The sequence below is a fragment of the Stegodyphus dumicola genome, chromosome X1, assembly GCF_044657685.1.
Source record: "Stegodyphus dumicola isolate Sdum_Otavi_A_Nest chromosome X1, ASM4465768v1".
Taxonomy (NCBI): Eukaryota; Metazoa; Arthropoda; class Arachnida; order Araneae; family Eresidae; genus Stegodyphus; species Stegodyphus dumicola.
In genome coordinates this window covers 79,179,985-79,198,781 of record NC_140780.1, presented here as the reverse complement: position 1 = coordinate 79,198,781, position 18,797 = coordinate 79,179,985, and the positions used below count along the sequence as shown (strand labels likewise).

The following is an 18,797-nucleotide window of genomic DNA, read 5'->3' as shown; positions in this document are numbered from 1 at the left end:
TCTTTTTTTTTTTTTTTTGGTTGTGTTTTCTTTTTCTGTCGTAGACATTCTTGAGCATAAGAAATGTTTACTTCAAGAAATGGTAAACAACCTGAAGGTCGTTTGCTATTTCTTGGAAGAGATTTTCCTTTGGCTCATTACTTAGCTGCCATTATTGGGTGATCACTTTGCACTGTTTCCTTTTTTCTATGCCAGCAAACAACTGGAACAGTTTTATAACTTTTTAAGAAAGCTACTCAAGAACCTTTTTTTTGGATATTTGTGGTTAAGGACTTAACATGATGATAGTTATTGTTACAAGAAATGAATTGCAACTGTAAATTACTAGATGAATGTAGTGGGTCCGACACTGCGATTTCTGGTGATATAACCATGTGATCTTAAAGTGATAAGGAGGGAAAAAAGGGTAATCAAATGCATCAAAAATAAATACTAATCAGAAAAATGACCTTCAGATTTTATGGTGGAAATCCCATTTTGTATGTGGTGTGTGTGCATATATCTGAGCAGCCACATAAATAGATTTGGGTGACATAGTGTGTAGCATAGTGTGTATAACCTGAGGAATACTTTCCAGGGAAGTTTGGGTAACCAGGAAGAACTAAAAATTGTATAAATTTTGTAATAGTTACAAAAATTCTAATTTGGTTATAATTTTTTAATCATTTCACACCTATCATTTGATTTTTAAATATTTTGCAGTTAAAATACATTTCTAAATAGCATAGGAATTTCTTTCAGGTTATCTCCTTTTCCGGTACATAAGTTCAAATTTCAGCAAACCTGTGGTACGCCAACTCTGCTGGTTTAATAATTCTGAAAAGCAAATTAAATCTCTAACATTTGATTCAGCAGGCTTGTGGCTGCTGCTAGTTACACATGATGCAACCATATATATTTTACCACTACTCCCACTTCTTGTAAGTATGTTTTTATTAACATAATACACTTTATTGTTTTTTTTTTTTTTTTTTTTTTTTTTTTACTGGCTAATGTTAAGATCTTCAAATATTGAAGGTGCTTTGTGCATATGTATATTATATATAAACTTACTTTAACTTAGAAAACTTAGTTTTCTCATTGTAATGCTATGCAAGGAATACTTTAAAAAATTGCATTTCTGTTTATCAAGGATATTTTTTTTTGTGTGTGTTTTTAGTTGTACATAGAAAAAGAACCAATGATAGTTCATTTTAGAACTTGGAACTAGCTATTTCCATTACTTATAATGTATAAAAGACGAGTACTGTTAACCTCCTGAAAATGTTTCATGTAAAGATACTGTAATGAAGAAATACAGTTTTTCTGCTTTTATTATTGATTATGGAAGTGTGAAGTGATTGAGATGCAAGTATTTTGTTTATCATATTGTCAGTGTTTTTTTTTTTTATCAGAGTAATAGAGAATATACTATTGCATTCTGTAAAATTTATATATGTAGGTGAATTTTTACACAGGGTTCATATGGTCCTTAAGAGTCCTTAAAAGTCCTTAGATTTTTTGGAATCGATTTTTGGTCATTAAAAGTCCTTAATTTTGGCCAAAATAAGCAGAAGGCCCTTAATTTTAATCTTCTGAAATTTCCGGCTGTTTTTACGACTGCCATTTTGAGTGTGAATTAGCATTTTGAGGAATATTTTTGGCGATTCACTGCTGTATATATTGTTATCTTTTGAATGGGTTCATGAGTTATAATTTGTTTCTATTTCTAATATAAATGATGAGGTACTAGAGCTTCTAAGTGAAACATAAGCATTTTGAAACTAATTTTTTCTACTAAAGAGCTCTTAAGCAACTTTTCGCTTTTGGGGATGTGAATTCTTTTATTAAACGGTTCTAAATTTGGCGACTTTTCAACATTTTGGCGATTTTAAGATTGATTTCTACAGAAACTTTTTAATTCCGAGATCTGAGAATTTTTCGATTTTTTTAAAACATCGTAACATTGATAAATTTTATTAAAATAATGGTAATATATTGAAGTTATATTTAAAAAATAACATTAAAATAAAACATTTTTATTTTTCGCTGTAATATTATAAAGTTTCATTTTGGCAACTTATACAATATTTTAAATCTGAAAAAATAAACAAGATATAATGCTATAAACACAATTTACGAAACAGCTATTAGCAAAAGCAAAATTAGCTATGTATTTAATTAAAAATGTCTTGTTTTTAATTTTTTTCATAGTAAGAGTTTTTCCCATGTAATTGTCTCAGAATATTCAAAATTTTCAGAATGCGCATCAGTTTTCTCTGTAAGATTAATTTTATACTTTATCTCTCCTATTTTTTCCCAAAATATTTCTGGCTTTTTGCTGTTACAGAATTGGTAGGGATAATTTTTCTTTAGGATTTTAGACATTGCAGCTTGGAAAGTTTAGAAGGATTTGAAGGCAAGATTTATAGATCCACAATTCTAGAAGATTCGAGAAATATATGACAAAATGAAAAATGTCCCCATGGTATCAACACGTAATGGATGTATTTTACAGAAAGTTTGCAATGAATTTCTTAATTTTTGGAGAACATCTGGAAGAACAATAAAAACATAATGTTTGAATGTTTTACTTCTGATACTAAAATCTTAACATATTTGTCTTCTCTTTATTTTCTTTACTTTTCACTAGACAGAAGCATGGAAGATATCAAAAATGCTTCTGATCTTATCACATGGGCAGGCATTATAGAAAGGGATTTTTTTAGTAATAAAGAAATTGAAAACTTCAATTTAACAGATTCATCTAATATTTCTTAATGCATCATACACATAGCTGGCACTAGGCATTTTCCCACCTGATGCAATCTCTGTGGATACTAAATTCTGCTGCCTAGTGCCCTTCTAAATTCTGCTTCCAATGCCTGCTCTAAAAGTTTTACCATTTCTAGATTTTGTTGCTCGGCGTGTCACTAAATTCTAGAAATTCTGCCACATCAGGCCTAATCGTCCTTTACTATATATATTTCATATTGCTTCCAAATGTTCATATTACTAAAATAAAATTAGCCACTTTTTCTGTACATTCTAAATGCATTTAGTGTTTTTTAGAATATCAGAAATCCTTAATTAAATCCAAAAATTCTAAAATGAAAAGGAAACGCATTGAAGAAGAAACTGAATACATAAAGGAAATTATTCTTCAAAGATATCTGCAGTTGTTATTATGTAAAGTACCCAATTGTTTATGATTTCAACCTTTACTTTAATTCCCCATTTCTGTTTCCTCATATGATAGAATTATTGAGCCAGATTAATTTAAAATTAAATTGTATAATCTTTGACCACAAGTCCACATTATTAGTTTGAATTTGACTGTTCTTGTTTAATTATGTCACTGTGAGCTTTAATTGATTTTGTTAGCATCAGAACATGCCTTTATGTTCTAAGCTCTTTTTAAAGAAGAGGCTTATTTAAACCTTTGTCTGATATCGTAGCATTTATGTAATTTTTCTCTAGCAGTGAAAGTATAAGTACCTACATAATAAGGACGTTTGGCTACATGAATTAAAAAACTCAGTAAAATAAGGATAAAAAAAGACTCAATTTTTTTTTTTTTTTTTTTAAATTTCAAAGAAAAAATATTTTTTGTGACTGTTCAAAGCATGTTTTGTCTTTTTGGTACATGCATAGACCCAAATTGCATGTTTCGCACATGTATCTTCTTCTATGATGTTTCTTCGTTGTGCTACAAAATGTACACTGATTGGATCTAAATTTCACCAGTATATGTCCAGCATTATTTAGTTTCTTTTCATCTGGCACATGACATTTGTGGTTTTTTTATGTTAATGGGGGGAGGGCTTGGTCTTTTTGGCTTTGGTACGAATCATTCGTTTCCCATTCATACTTATTTTATTCGTGTTTCATCTCAAACTATTCAGAAAATATTTTTAATTTAAATAAAACTTTATGCGATTTCTATTTTTAATTACAGCAAAGTATATTTACATTAATTTAAACCACAGGAAATAATTTATAAAATCACTATACTAGCTTGGGGAGCAACTGTGTTGAGGTCAGAAAAAAGTCTCTGGAAAAGAAAGACCTTTTTACTGGGCAGGTGCATGTATTGTTTATTAATAAAATAACTGTGATTTCAAAACCCCTTATCTATATTCGGGTAAAAGTAAACATTCCTATTTGAGAAGCAAGCAAACGCCATTGTGAAGAGCAGTGGTTTCAAGGCGCAACCACCGAGCCTCTAGAACATTGTGTCACAATGCTCTAGAGGCTGAGTCACAATGTTTCCAGGCAGTAGTCGCACCCTGAAACCACAAAGCAAATGCCATACATATAGAGGGTTTTTTTTATATATGCAGTTTAATTATTGCTATTTTTTATCGTGTATGATAGAAATCATGATGTGTGATGAATAACTTTTGAAATTTAAAGTTGTTTATATTAATAAAAGGAAGTTATTTTGTCTCATTGAAAACAAATTTTAAAAGGCATCTGATTTGAAGTACTAAGACCTAAAACATGTATGATTCTGTAGTCATTTTGTGTTATTTAGAGTTAAAAGATCAGTAATCAATTGATTTATTGATTTTCGCTAAAAAATTTCGGAAGGAAGAGGAGAAAAAAAATTCGAAAATTGGTGGTTTCAGGGCACGTCAAAGGGTTAAATGCTTTTTGCTGGTTGAAACCCCATTCCCATTGGACTTTCTTCTTCATCAAATCACTGTGATATTTCCTCAAAGTTTTGTATATATTGTCTAAACCAAGTGAAGGAAGGATTGGAGTTCCTTGACGTTTTTGGGAAATGTACTTTTCTGTATAGAGAAAACTTTTTCTGGATCAACTTCGATTCCTTTTGCGCGATACAAAATCCAAAATATATCACACTAGAAGAAGCAAAGTGGCACTTCTTTCTGTTTGACTGCAGTTTGAAGAGCAAAAGCCTTTCGAAAACAGCTTTAAGATCCTGTTAGCCTTTGCTGAGGGAAACACAAATAAAGTTATGCAGAATGATCTTCCTTCAATGTGAATTCAATGTCCACCTTCCTTCAATGTCCATCTGGGTCACGTGGACCTCTCTGTCCTTTTCAATACTGTCGACAAGAGTGACCTTCATAGTAGTTTTCTTAAATTCCGATCCCTGTTCTATCAAGAGATTACATAATGTTTCTCCCGCTGTAATGTGAGTAGCGCCAGTGTCAGCACAGATAATTCCCGTAAATCCGTTGATTTTTACTCTTAAAAGAGTTGTGTGAGGTGTCTCTACAGACAGTGTATGTAAGTTTATAGCTTTGAAGTTGGCTGATTCTTGAACACTTATCCCTAATGACACCTGATTTTCCACAACCATAACAACTAACATTTACTCGATCTTCTCTACCAGAATTCCTTGTTGCTGAGTTTTTAACAATTTGAGGGTTATTTTTATAATTTTTAGGACCACTACCTTGAGATGATTTTATAGTGTTATTACTGACTCTTCTACTTCTGATGTTTTTAGCTCCTTCATATAAATCTAACTTGTCAGCCAGTTGAAGCGGATCAGTCCACTTGGACCAATGATCCACAAAATGTTCTCTGTACTCAGAAGGGGACCATCTTTTAATTTGGTCCAATATCATCAAATCTTTTATATTCTCAAAAATATTGACTTTTAATTCACAAATCCAGCCATCAAAGAAATTTCTGAAATTGCAGTAAAAATCTTGCCTTCTACTGTCAGGACTTTTAGAATTTGTTTGATGTTCTCATAATCTTGTGCATCACCAGCAGATTCCTTTGCAGTCAGTTTTGCAATGTCATTAGGTAACGAACCTAAGAGATACACTACCCATTTCCCTTGAGGTATGTTCAAAATTGTTAGTTGCCTTTCAAATAAAGGGAGGAAAAGATTCAGGTCATCACTTTTGGGATTAAAATGAGGAATTAAAGCTTGTAAAATTAACTTAGGGATATCCGTGTCAGTGGTTTCAAAACAGGTAGGGAATCATAACTAGCACCTGAACTAGCTACGTGTATTTTCAATTTCTCAAGATTTTGCTTATATTCTTCTATCTCTTTCTTTTCGTTATATTCATGTTCCTCACGCTGTTTTCTTTCGTTAAATTCACGTTCCTCTATTTCTTTTTGTTCCGCAATAACACTAAAAAACAGATCTTTAGTGAACTCATCATTATATCTCTTACTCATTAAAATGGCATCCCTAATATCAACTAGTGTCATTTTTTCCGTAACATTCATACCCAGTTCGTTTGCTAGAACACACATATCTTGTTTATGTCCTTTATCAAAAAATGACATAGTGACTTGTTTCACTTAAAATAAATTGTCTGATGAAAAAACACTTTATTATGGCACTAACTAAAAGGTTGTAATGTGGTCACCTTACCCAGAAAAGATTTGTACTCATTTTACCACAGAATAGCGCTATACTAAAGTTAGTTGTATCAAAAGTAACAAAGTGTCAAAAAAATACATGAAAAAAAACTCTTCCTTAAAAGAAAACATTGTACAGGGCTTAGAAATGGTACAGTTTAAATAACATTGATAAAATCCTTTTCCATTAATTATTTCTATTCTCAAAGAACAAAATAAAGCATTTCTGGAAAGCAATACACTTATGAAAACTGAAAGAATTATGCACATCTGAAACATATACCAATCAGTATAAAAAGTAACATTTTGCCAGAAAGAATCTTAAGCTTCTTTAAATCATCAAATATAAACAATTTTCAGCAGTGGAAATGCAAGAAAAAAATATCAATAAATAAAACTGTTATGGAGGCAACAAGGTAATAAACATGTCATTGAGCCACTGGTTCGTCAAGTTAAGCTCAAATCGAAACTACGTTTATAAGATTGAATTCATTCAGCATATTATAATACCAATTTCTAATACAGAATTTTACTTTTTAGATGCCTTGCTTTGAATATATTATACCTTTTTATGTTTTACCGCATTTACCATTTCGAAACAGAACTGAATATTATAATTATGCAGTTTTCATGCACTCATTGTGTGTAAACAAAATGAAAGAGTTTCTTAATCACTTCAAAATGATACAGCATTCATGAAAGATATAGATATATACTTAAGAACACAGTAAAGTATTTTTACGTTTTCATATTTAAGTACTTTCACGTTTTAAACATTTAAGAGTTAACACATTATAGAGCATTAGTGTTTAAATGCAAAACAAATTATATCATTGACAACTTATTTGTTGCTAATAACCCATTAGAGGGGGGAAAAAATTGTTAAACATAGAAAATGCCGTGGTTCGCAAAACAAATATTTATTACTGAGATATGCAGAGTAATACGCAGAGTTACACGCAAGCAGAATAATACTAAGTACAAGCAATAGCACAGATAAATAAGTACAGGCAGAATAATACTAAGCAAGCAGAATAACAGAATAATACTAAGCAGCGGTAAGTGGTTACAAAGGTCATATATATAACTTTACAATAGATTATGGTTTAACAAATCATAAACAAGACACAATAAATAACCAATCAAAAGTAACATACAGAATGGGATTTGGTTTCAGAATAACTCGGACCTGGCTGAAAGCTAATGAATGTTTTGGACTTGACAGAAAGCTATACTTCCTTTTAACCAGTAAGAATGCGATTACAAATATCTCAACACTCTCCCTTAATCACACATTATACAAAACATAAAAGAATTGCACAATTTTTAAACAGCTCAAAGATAACAGTTCATAGAATTTTGTTTTGGACAAAGCCTTAGTTAAGATATCTGCAATTTGTAAACCTGATTGTACATATTCAATTGTAATATTATTTTCCTTAACAGTCTTACGAGTGAACTTTAATTTTATATCTATATGTTTCAGCCTACCTGAAAAGTTTTCATTAACAATACTTTTGATACATGACTGGTTATCCTCAAAAATATAAACATTTTTAACTCTGGAAATTTCATTTACTACATTTTTTTATGCATAAAACATCTTGAATACCTTTACATAAAGCAATTATTTCAGCTTCTGTTGATGAAAGTGCAATACACTTTTGCTTGTTACAGCACCACATAATAGGACAGTTTGAAAACATTACAAAATAACCAGTAATTGATTTCCTATCTTGAGTATCTCCCCCCCCCCCAATCTGCATCTACATACAAACACAAGTTTGCCCTTTCCAAATCACCTTTTTTGTATATCAATTTTAAATTTAAGGTGTTTTTCAAGTACCTAAGAATTCTTTTTAGAGCACACCAGGCAACATCAGTAGGATGCTCCTGCAGTTGGCTCAAGCAATTTACTGCAAAAATAATATCTGGCCTTGTGATATATGCTAAGTAAAGTAAAGATCCAATTAATTCTTTGTATGGGCCATGAAATGCATTTATTTCCTTTCTGAAAATCAGGTGCTGTAGATTTTGATTCAATGGGAGTTTGGGCTGTTTTACAATCAGACATTTTAAATTTATCAAGTAATTTTTCAATATATGGTTTCTGATCTAAATACAAACAACCAGACTCTATAATATTTGTTTCTTTTACATCTGAACCTGCAATTAATAAGTCATCTACATAAAGAGCCATAATTACTTTCTTACAATTTAAAATTTCTGATAAAAATACATGGTTCAGAGTCCAATTGCTTAAAATCTAATTTAGTAACAAAATTAAGAAATTTCTGATACCATTGTCGAGGAGACTGTTTAAGACCATATAAACTCTTTTTAAGTTTACATTTCTTACCCATCATATCCTTTTGGCTGGTCCATGTAGATGATTTCATCTAACTTACCGTTCAAGAAAGCTGTCTTGACATCTAAAGTAAAAGTTTGCAGACCTTCATTATTGATAATTACCAGGATTAAACGTAAAGAGCACATACTAATCACGAGAAAACGTTTCTGTATAATCTATGCCTTCTTTTTGCATAAAGCCACGAGCAACAAGCCTCGCTTTGTAAGTTCCATCTCGTTTTTTACATAGAACCCATTTGCAGGAAATGGCTCTTTTATCAGGGGGTAAACTTTGTAGGTCCCAGACGTCGTTATCTTCCATAGATTTCATTTCCTCGTCCATAGCTCTTTTCCATGGTTCTTGTTCTACTTGTGGTAGATTTGCAATATCTTCAAATGTCAGGGTGTCTTGTGCTAACATTACTTGGTAAATCTCAGGATCAGGATACCTAACTGGCTGTTTCTTTTCTCTTGAGGATTTTCTTTGTTCCTCCTTCTTATTTGCAGCATTTAATTCGCCGTTATCAGTGTCTGAAATTGATTTGTCTTCATTTTTAATGTCATCATTGTCATTTTCACTCAAATCAGAACTATCGCAAATATATTTTTGATTTTCTACTTTCTTCTTTTCTTCATTAAATTTAACATTTCCAGAAACAATGATGCATCTTGTTTCTGGAATCATTAAACGATATCCCATTGTGGAATAACCTACAAATATCATTCTGACAGAATTTTCATCTAGTTTCTTTCTTTGCAATGGTGGCACTAGAGTATAAGCATCACAGCCAAATACACGCATGTTTTTTAAATCAGGATTTTCACCATATTACAGAAAATAAGGAACATGATTGTCAATTGAACTATTTGGGAGTCGATTATTTATGTAAGCAGCCGTAAGTACTGCTTCACCCCAAAGGAATTTTGGTAATTTTGCCTCAAGTATCATTGCTCTAGCTTTTTCCAGTACAGTTCTATTTGCTCGTTCAGCAACACCATTTAGAAAAGGTGTATAGGGAGGTGCAGGATCTATTTTTACACCTGCTCTTTTAGCAACTTCATGCAATTCTCCACTGACATATTCTTTGGCATTGTCACAGCGCAGTTTTGCAACAGTTGGATTCAATTTAAAGAATAGCTTGAGTTTATCAGCAATGTCACTTTTTCTTTTGAGCAGTCTGATTTCCATAAATCTCGAATAGTCATCAATTATAGTCATGAAATACCTTTCCCCATGGAGTGTTTGAGGTTCTATTGGACCACATATATCTGTGTATAGTTATAAGCGGTTTGGATTCTTTTATGCGAGGACCCTTTCCTATAGGCAAAGCACTTTGTTTGGCACGAACACATACTTCACAAAAGGATCTTTTGCAGGAAGATTCATCAGTTTTAATTTTTGATCACAGCAGTGTTCTAACCTTCTGTGCCATAAATCATCATTCTTTACTGCTAAAGCTGTAAATAAATTTGGTGAAAAATCACTAAAATATTGTCCGCATTTATCCAAGTATCCAAATCTAAAACGCTTGTTTTTGTTTTCAATATAAACTATTTCATTTTTAAAAATTACGCTCAAACCTGCTGCTTCAATATTTTTAACAGAAATTAATTGTCCGTTTAATTTTGGAATGTAAAGAACATCTTTTAACATTATTTCAACACCATTCTTAGTTTTATCGCAAATATCACCAATTCCTTCCACTTCTAAAACCGCCGACTTAGACGCGCACTTAACAGTTCCAGTCTTAGGCTTAATTGAGGTGAACCATTCCTTGTGAGAAGACATATGAGAAATTGCACCAGAATCAATAATAAATTGATCATGCACAAGATTTCCAGCCATAAAAGATATTGCAGGGAAAGCATACTTATTACTATTTGAATTTGCCTGCTTTTTAGAATTATCAAAACATTCACTTTTGAAATGACCACTTTTCCCACAGTTATGACAGACACAGTTCTTTTGCCTACAAAATTTAACAGAATGTCCTTTTCTTTTACAATAAGTACAAAACAATTCTTTACAAGCACTAATAAAAACAGAGTTATCTGTATTTGGTTTAGAATACTTATTTTCATTTTTATAATCAAACATAAGAGATTCACAATCAATAAGTCTACTTGTAACAAAATCTAAACTCAAATTATTGCTTTGCTGATTCTCTAGAGATGCCTTAATATTTTCATATTCTTTTGGCAAAGACATTAAAATGTAAATAATAATATCAAAATCGCTTACTTCAGAGCCAGAGACGCGTAAACTACTCACCAGGTTCATTATGCTGTCGATATGCTGTCTCATTGACACATCCTTGGATTTCCTTATGGTAGCTAGATGTTTACGCGTTAAAATTTGACTCACTGCACCTTTAGCGCTATACGTAGCTTGTAGTTTCTTCCATATTTTACATGCAGTGTCTTCACGTTGAAGAGAAGCAATAACATTGTCACTTAGAAGGGCAAGTATTAAGGCATAAGCCTTTTTTGATTTCAAAACATCTGCAACTCTGTCCGCAACTGCTTCTGTTTCCAAAAACGTATCCAATTCTCTTGCCGTAAATACTGCTCGAACTCTTCGACACCAAACAGTAAAGTTATTAACACCGTCAAATGGCGCTACACCAAAAGCTTCCCTTTTACCTCCGGAAAAAGCCATCATTCACAATATACCAAATCAAAATCACGCGAACGAGAAATTATTACACTGAAGGTTCAATTAGGGAAACTATCAGCGAATTCTAACTTTTGAAGGAACCACGCTCTGCTGTTAAACATAGAAAATGCCGTGGTTCGCAAAACAAATATTTATTACTGAGATATGCAGAGTAATACGCAGAGTTACATGCAAGCAGAATAATACTAAGTACAAGCAATAGCACAGATAAATAAGTACAGGCAGAATAATACTAAGCAAGCAGAATAACAGAATAATACTAAGCAGCGATAAGTGGTTACAAAGGTCATATATATAACTTTACAACAGATCATGGTTTAACAAATCATAAACAAGACACAATAAATATCAAAAGTAACATACAGAATGGGATTTAGTTTCAGAATAACTCGGACCTGGCTGAAAGCTAATGAATGTTTTGGACTTGACAGAAAGCTATACTTCCTTTTAACCAGTAAGAATGCGATTACAAATATCTCAACAAAAATCATACCTGACGGCGAGGTATTTTTTTTCCTAAAGTTTTAGGAGTTGGATCCAGTGGGTGTGGATGCATGTACTGTTTCAAAAAAAGAAAGTGAGCAAAAGCCTAGGAAAAGTCTTAAAGGTAAACATTAACGGTAAACATTAATGTTGGGCGTCACTTTGTGAGGGGTCGTTTTAGATAGGGTCATAGAAGAATCGTGTATAGTGTAACAAGTATTCATTAACGGGTTTAAGTTATACATAGACATTACGGTTAACTTTAAGAAAAAAAACAGCAAAAGTCTGATATAACCTATCAGGTTAGACACTTGGCTTTTACTAAAGTTCTTCTCTGGCTACTCACCAGAGGGCACCCTTGTTGTCACAGTTAGTCCAACAGTTTATATTAAAGGATTGGTTACAGAATCCATTATAGGTGAATTAGACCTCACATGTGACAGATTGTGCATTTTAATCTCCAGCCAGCGGCTTTTTCTTTTGGCGTGAGTTCTAATATTATTGATTGCGTATGGAAAGATTGCAGACCTATAGCATCATTGTGAATAGTGGTGAAATTATTAAAAGTATACTGTAGCTAGTGCTTGCTTGGGTTATTCGTAAAATAGTAATTCAACCTCAAAATGGCTACTAAAAAACGTAAAGTTGATTCAGAGTGCAGCACTTTTGATGATGAATGTACCTGGAAATATTTTTTTACAGTTGTAAAAGATAAACCAGTGTGTTCTCATCAGCAATGAAGCTGTAGCAGTTAAAAAAAATATGATATATCCTGCCATTTCGCATTTGAGCATAAGAATTCCAATTAGGAAGCAATGCCCGAATATGAAAGGAAACAAAATGCAGAAAGCCTTCGTAAAAAATTATTAAGGAGACAAAATTTTTTGAAGAATGTAAACATTATCCAAAAAGCAGCTACACATGCAAGCTACATTGTAGCATACGGTATAGCTAAAACTAATAAAACTCTCAGTGATGGTGAGTTCATTTAACAATGCATGCTCCAAGTTTGTGAGGTAAGCTTATCTCGAAAAACGGTGACTTCTAGAATCAAAGACATCGATAAAAATTTGAGATAACAATTAGAGTCAAGGACTGGCCAGTTTAAATTTTGCTGCATAGCTATGGATGAAAGCATGATATGAATGATACTTGAAATGTCAAGATGCAAGGGAAAAGTCAATTTATCGACGATATCTGGGCCCATCTCAAACCTTTTATTAAACTAAAACTTAATCTGTTTGATGGGGAGCTAGCTAAGAACGACTTGTCTTATTTACCAAGGTTAAATTTGATTCTCTCAGTAAATGAAGAGAAGCTTAAGAATTATGAAGATGGCTCAAAAAAGCTGCATTTTGAGTTCAATCACATATTTCAAGATTGTGAAGCAGTGAAGTCAGATTTGCAGCTCAAATGAACTGAGTTGCAATGGAACAATCATCTCAAGCAGTTGTTTCTAATTATGTGAAAGTTAGAGCTTTACAAATCATCATCGAAAGTAAGTTTCCCAAATTTAATATCTCACGCCCAGAAAATCAGTACTATGCTTTCTTCATCTTATACATGTGAACAAAGTGTTTTCACCTATGAACCGTAGAAAGAATTCTGATGTAGACTGACAAATGAGCATTTAGCCTCATTCTTTAGAATCAGTACATCTTATTTGAACATCAATATAAGGAACTTTTAAAAATAAAATCGCAATTTCATTCATCTCATTGACATATTTAAAATGTAATACTTGTATATTGTTTTTAAAATTAAAAAAAAAAAAAAAATCTTGGCCTGCCAAACTTTTTTTTCCGATTTTAGGCCTGCGACCAAAAAAATTTGCCCATCCCTGATCTAGATCCATAAAGTGACCTCTCATGGAAAAATGGTTGATATTGCCTCAAGAGGTTGGACTTCTGCCTGTTGGTGGGCAGAAGGTAATTCATTTCCCTTCTACCACCTGCAGGAGGTATTCCGCTATTTGCCACCTTGGTAATGCGCCCTCTAGGGGTTACAGGCTCTGCTGGAGAACCACTCTCAAAACACTACGATCTACTTACATTGCATTAATAAGACTAAACTATGAATATGTGGCACCTATTTGGGCACATGCTTCTGAGACTGCATTGGGGAAACTTGACAAGATACTAGCAAGAGTAGCCAAAATAATATCTGCAGCTATTTCATCTACCAGCAACATAAATGCAGAACAAGAGTGCAGACTTCCGACCCTTATATAGAGAAGGAAAAATAGCTTACACTCAAGTTTAAAAAAAATTCCATGAGCCGAGATTTGAGGCACATCTTTTGGAAACTGGAACAACAGGTCAAGACTTAAGAGGTCATCTATTCTGAAATATGACAATGAGATCAGAGAAAATATTGCTTTCAAACATGACATCTACATTGTACTTCAAGATCCTAATCTGCCCTCTTACATTCCCATTAACACCAAAGTAAATTTCAATCTGGTGGAAATAGTACAAAAAAGGAAACTGAAGCTCTTGTCTAGGCAAAGGGTACTCGGACACAGCTAATTTGGTAGAAATTTACACAGATGACACTATCCAACAGGGTGGAGCCGGTATTCACTTCACTCTACCAACTTGAACAAACTATACTGCAAAGCAATAGAGCAGGCAGCATTGCTTCAAACTTCACATGTGAACTAAGAGCAATCCAGGAGGCCCTGAAAATTTACATAGACTTAAATGATAATGATGAAGCCATTTTACTTGTAATTTACTGTCACTCTAAGGCTGCCCTAGAGGCCAGACTGCAAGGACAACAACAACACCTAGAAACAATCAATCAGATGGGAAAGACGTACATTATGCAATGGATACCTGCACATTTTGGAATCAAAGGAACGAGGCAGCCAATAAACCGGCTAAGAAGGCAACAAATCTCAACAGTTCAATCCCCGTCACTGTTGAAGATGCTAATACCATTGCCAGATATAGACTCAAAGAAATCTATTAAGAAAGACCATCAGATATGTGAGATTGATGCAAACAGAGAAATCAGAAAACCAGTCATTTTAGTGGAACGAAAAGTAATGAAGATGGTATCTGATCATATTGGACTTGTAGGAACTGCTCCAAAAGGGGAGCTTTCATCAGAACACATCTTCACCTGTCTGTCAATACTTGCAGCTCTGCAAAGCTTGGGGGAATTTCCGTTCCAGGGAGAGCTGTATAGTGAAAAGATAGTGGAACTGGCAAAAGCAGTGATTTCCACACATGGATCCATTTGACTTCTCAAGGGAATCAACACAAACCAACCAACCATGTTGCTAGTTTGAAACATTTACTGTATTCCTTTTATGTGGTGGCATTGTTTTTTAAAGTTGCATGTTTTTGTGGCTTCTGACAATGGAAGTGTCACAATTGCTAAATATTCTAGCTGCATAAAACAAAGTGTAATTTGTTCAGAAAAGCATGGACAATGAGTTTGTGTGCTGTAAATTTTCATTTATGTATAATTCTAAATTATGTATATGTAGCCTAACTTCTTCAGAGCAGTTTTGAAAAAACTTGCATATTCACTGGGAAATTTCTGCAAGAACAAAAAATAACAATAAGTCATTCTTTTAACTATTGCTTATGAACTAAATTGTATTCTTATACCAAATTATACAAGTAATACATTAGCACATATTTTTAAACTGTTCTATGCATTGAAGACTTCTTAATAAAAAGAAACTATGAACATTATTTTTTTCATTGATGGCTACAATGGAGGCCATTATGAATTGTCATGATTGGGTACCTTTCCACTTAGCACTTTGCTGCTTTGTGAATGATATTATGGGCATCATGTTTCATTCCTAGCAATAATTCTTGTACAAAAGTCAAGCTGTTAAGCTGCAATTTGCAGCAAATGCAGACAGAGTGAAGAGAGAACTTTCTTTTGCTCAGGACATGTCATGTCACTTTGACCTGCTGATGTATAGTACATTAAGCCAGCATTCAAATGTGCTGTTGTTTGTTGTTGTTTCTCATCCCCGTGACCAGCAGAGCTAGATCAGGTCCATGAGTCCATTCACCCTGTAACAGTCCAGTACAAAAAGGAGGGTTTGAACCAGATCCTGTCTGGTAAGCCCCAGACAAGATGTGATCAGGAGAGGCCTGTGTGGTAGAACACTTAGTGCATATTTCAAAGTGTTTATACTACCGACAAAAGTCATTGATAACAGATAGGCACTAAGGAATCTAATAAGTTCAGTTTGATCTCGTCTATTGCTGCTCTGAACCAAGGAGTCACCAGGGCACTTACTCTGATACCATGGGTGCACTGGTGGGACCATCCAAACCACCTTATACTTTGCCTTACATTTAGAAAATTGTTCCGTATAAGTAAGAGTAGCGGCAGGCATTGTGTTCTCGCTAGCACCAGCTCTAGCCAAGCTGTCCGCAATTTCATTTCCAGCAACGTCAACATGGGACGGAATCCATTGAAAGTGGATCTGATGAGAAAGGGAAAGTTGTTTTAGTTTTACTGAGGATGTCTGCACTTATATTATCCCTCACATTATGCCAATCAGCCAAGTGCTGGATGGTCTTTTCTACTATCTGAAAAAAATCCAGATATCTTTTAACTGAGGAAGCTACATGATGAAGTCCAGACCCTCCAGAATTGCAATAAGCTCGCTTCGAAATACCGAGCAGAAGTCTAGATTTCTTCTTTGAATTCTTATTTCTTGATCCCGAAATCTAATATAAATGCCACTGCCAGAACTGTCATTAATAATTTTACTGCCGTCCATATACATGTGGACAGCGTCCATAGGGACATTATCAATTATTTCAAGAGCCAACTATTTTAAGTAGCACGGCAATTCTATCTGTTTGCTAACTTGGACAGAAAGGTGAACATGAAAGTAAACCCCATCGAGACCTTCAGAGGGATCGATAATCAGAGATAAGCTGTGATGTTCTATAGAACTGGCGATAAGTTGGTTAGAGACAACTTGTCGAAAGGGACTACTATGTTTGAGCCCTTGGTTATTACTCCATGACCCTAGAAATTTCAAGGTACAATTCTGGAGGCCAAGACGGGAGAGCTTATAGCACTTGACTAAACATGCATTTCTCCTAAGACTTAAAGGCTGCAGATTGGCTTCATAAAGTACAATATCTTTCGGGCATGAATTGCAAAGGCTAGTAATAATCCTTGCAGCACTAAGCTGTACACGTTCAAATTTCTGTAGGTTTGAATCAGAGGCACAACTGTAGATGGGGAAGCCATACTCAAAAATGGGTCGAATAAGGGAAACATAGGGGTTTCTGGGGAGGGTACTAGCACAGCACTTCAATCACAGCCCGAGATGTACATAAGGATATTAATGTGTTTCCTAGCTCTCGAAACAAGATGTTCCAAGTGACTATTACCCAAAATCTGAGGATCCAATATGAAGCCTAAATACTTTGGGTGTTTCTCCACTTCCAAAGGCTGACTGTTCAACAGGATTCTTAGTTGAAAATTATATAATTTTCTATTGGTTGTGAAGAATTTCACAGTAGACTTTGAAGGGTTAAAACTTAATTTGTGGTCTACAGCAAAGCTCCACATGTCAGTTAGAACCAAGATTTATACTCTCCTCCTCCTTTCAAATATTAGAGCCGGAACTCCAAAGAACAATGGCATCTGCAAATAGTCCAATTTCACAGTTCCCAGGAATGACTTTTTCAATTTCTGCAATAAAAAGTTTAAACAAAGCAGGGCTCAAAACCGAGCTTTGAGGAACAACTTGGCTTATTTTAAAACCATTTGAGGTTGAATCATTGAACCTCACCCTAATTTGTGTATTTCTCACAAAATCAGAAATCCAAGGGAGCGCTCTATCATGTATGCCAAACTTATCATATAATTTGGCAATCAGCCTCTGTGTCCAGACTCTGTCGAAGGCCTTAGAAAGGTCCAGGAAGGAAGCTATAGTGTGATGTGTAGGTTTCTTGTTATGAGCATCTCTGACTCTTCGGCTAAGCACCTGGTCAATTGTGCTATGTCCTTCTCAAAAACCATATTGCTTCATCGGGAGAAGATTGTGTTTAAAGTCAGCGCCGGAGCTGAGTCAGTCTTCTGTTGCTGGTGCTCCAGGTCTGTGACCATAGAAGCTGCCCATTATCCCATCCATGGATAGCTCATATTCAAATGTTTAATTCAGCTATCAAGTTACAAGTAATGGGAAACTTCTTGAATTTTTCCCTTTGTGTGAGCTGTCGACAGATGACTACTTTGGTCATTTAGGAGCCCCTGACATAGACATGCATACCACCCCAAAATCAGCTGTTAGATAATGCTGTATCCCCATAAGCATGAGGCATCATAACATGTAGCATTCTGGTTTACCCAGTTTCTGATAAAAATGATAGAGGGTCTCTGCAATATCATGGCAAAAAGACATGAGCTTGTACATGAATAAGTGAATTTTTCAACTTCTGAAGGGTGCCGCAAAACACCAAGTTTAAAATATTATGCACCTATATATGTATTTCTAATGGCATCAGGTTGGTTTATTATGTACAGTTTTAATTATGTGCTAGTTTATAATTGGCAGAAAATCTCATATTATGTTTGTATTCACTTATTTCATTACTGTACTGCTTACAACATAACTTACATATTTGCTACTTTGTACTACATAGGCTCTTATGCAGTGTATCTACTGTATACTTAACTTCCTTGTACTTATTCTACATGCAAATATGAAGGGATGTAAATTAGTTTGTGGATATGTACTTTTTCATTTATGATTTTAAAAATAGTTAAAATTCAGAGAAGTTAAAATTATATTAAAATAAAATTAATTCTTACTGTTGGAATTGCATAAGAATAAAATTAATTCCTGTTGTTACATCAGCACCTAGGCCATACCAGTGGTTGAATGTTTAAAACTGTTGAATTTGAGTTTGAACCCCAGAAAACGAGCTAGTTGTTTGGTTGGTTTTCGTGGTTT

General features: G+C 33.9%; 1 protein-coding gene across 3 annotated transcripts in view; it reads left to right on the top strand.

Moving 5' to 3' along the window:
- The window catches only part of LOC118196406 (uncharacterized), a 338,914-nt gene that overhangs the window by 23,861 nt on the left and 296,256 nt on the right, over nt 1-18,797 (top strand). For all 3 annotated transcript variants that reach the window (XM_085807758.1, XM_085807757.1, XM_085807756.1), the window contains one exon: nt 742-920. In XM_085807758.1, the coding sequence (XP_085663884.1) occupies nt 742-920 (179 nt within the window). The remainder of the gene's footprint in view (nt 1-741; nt 921-18,797) is intronic.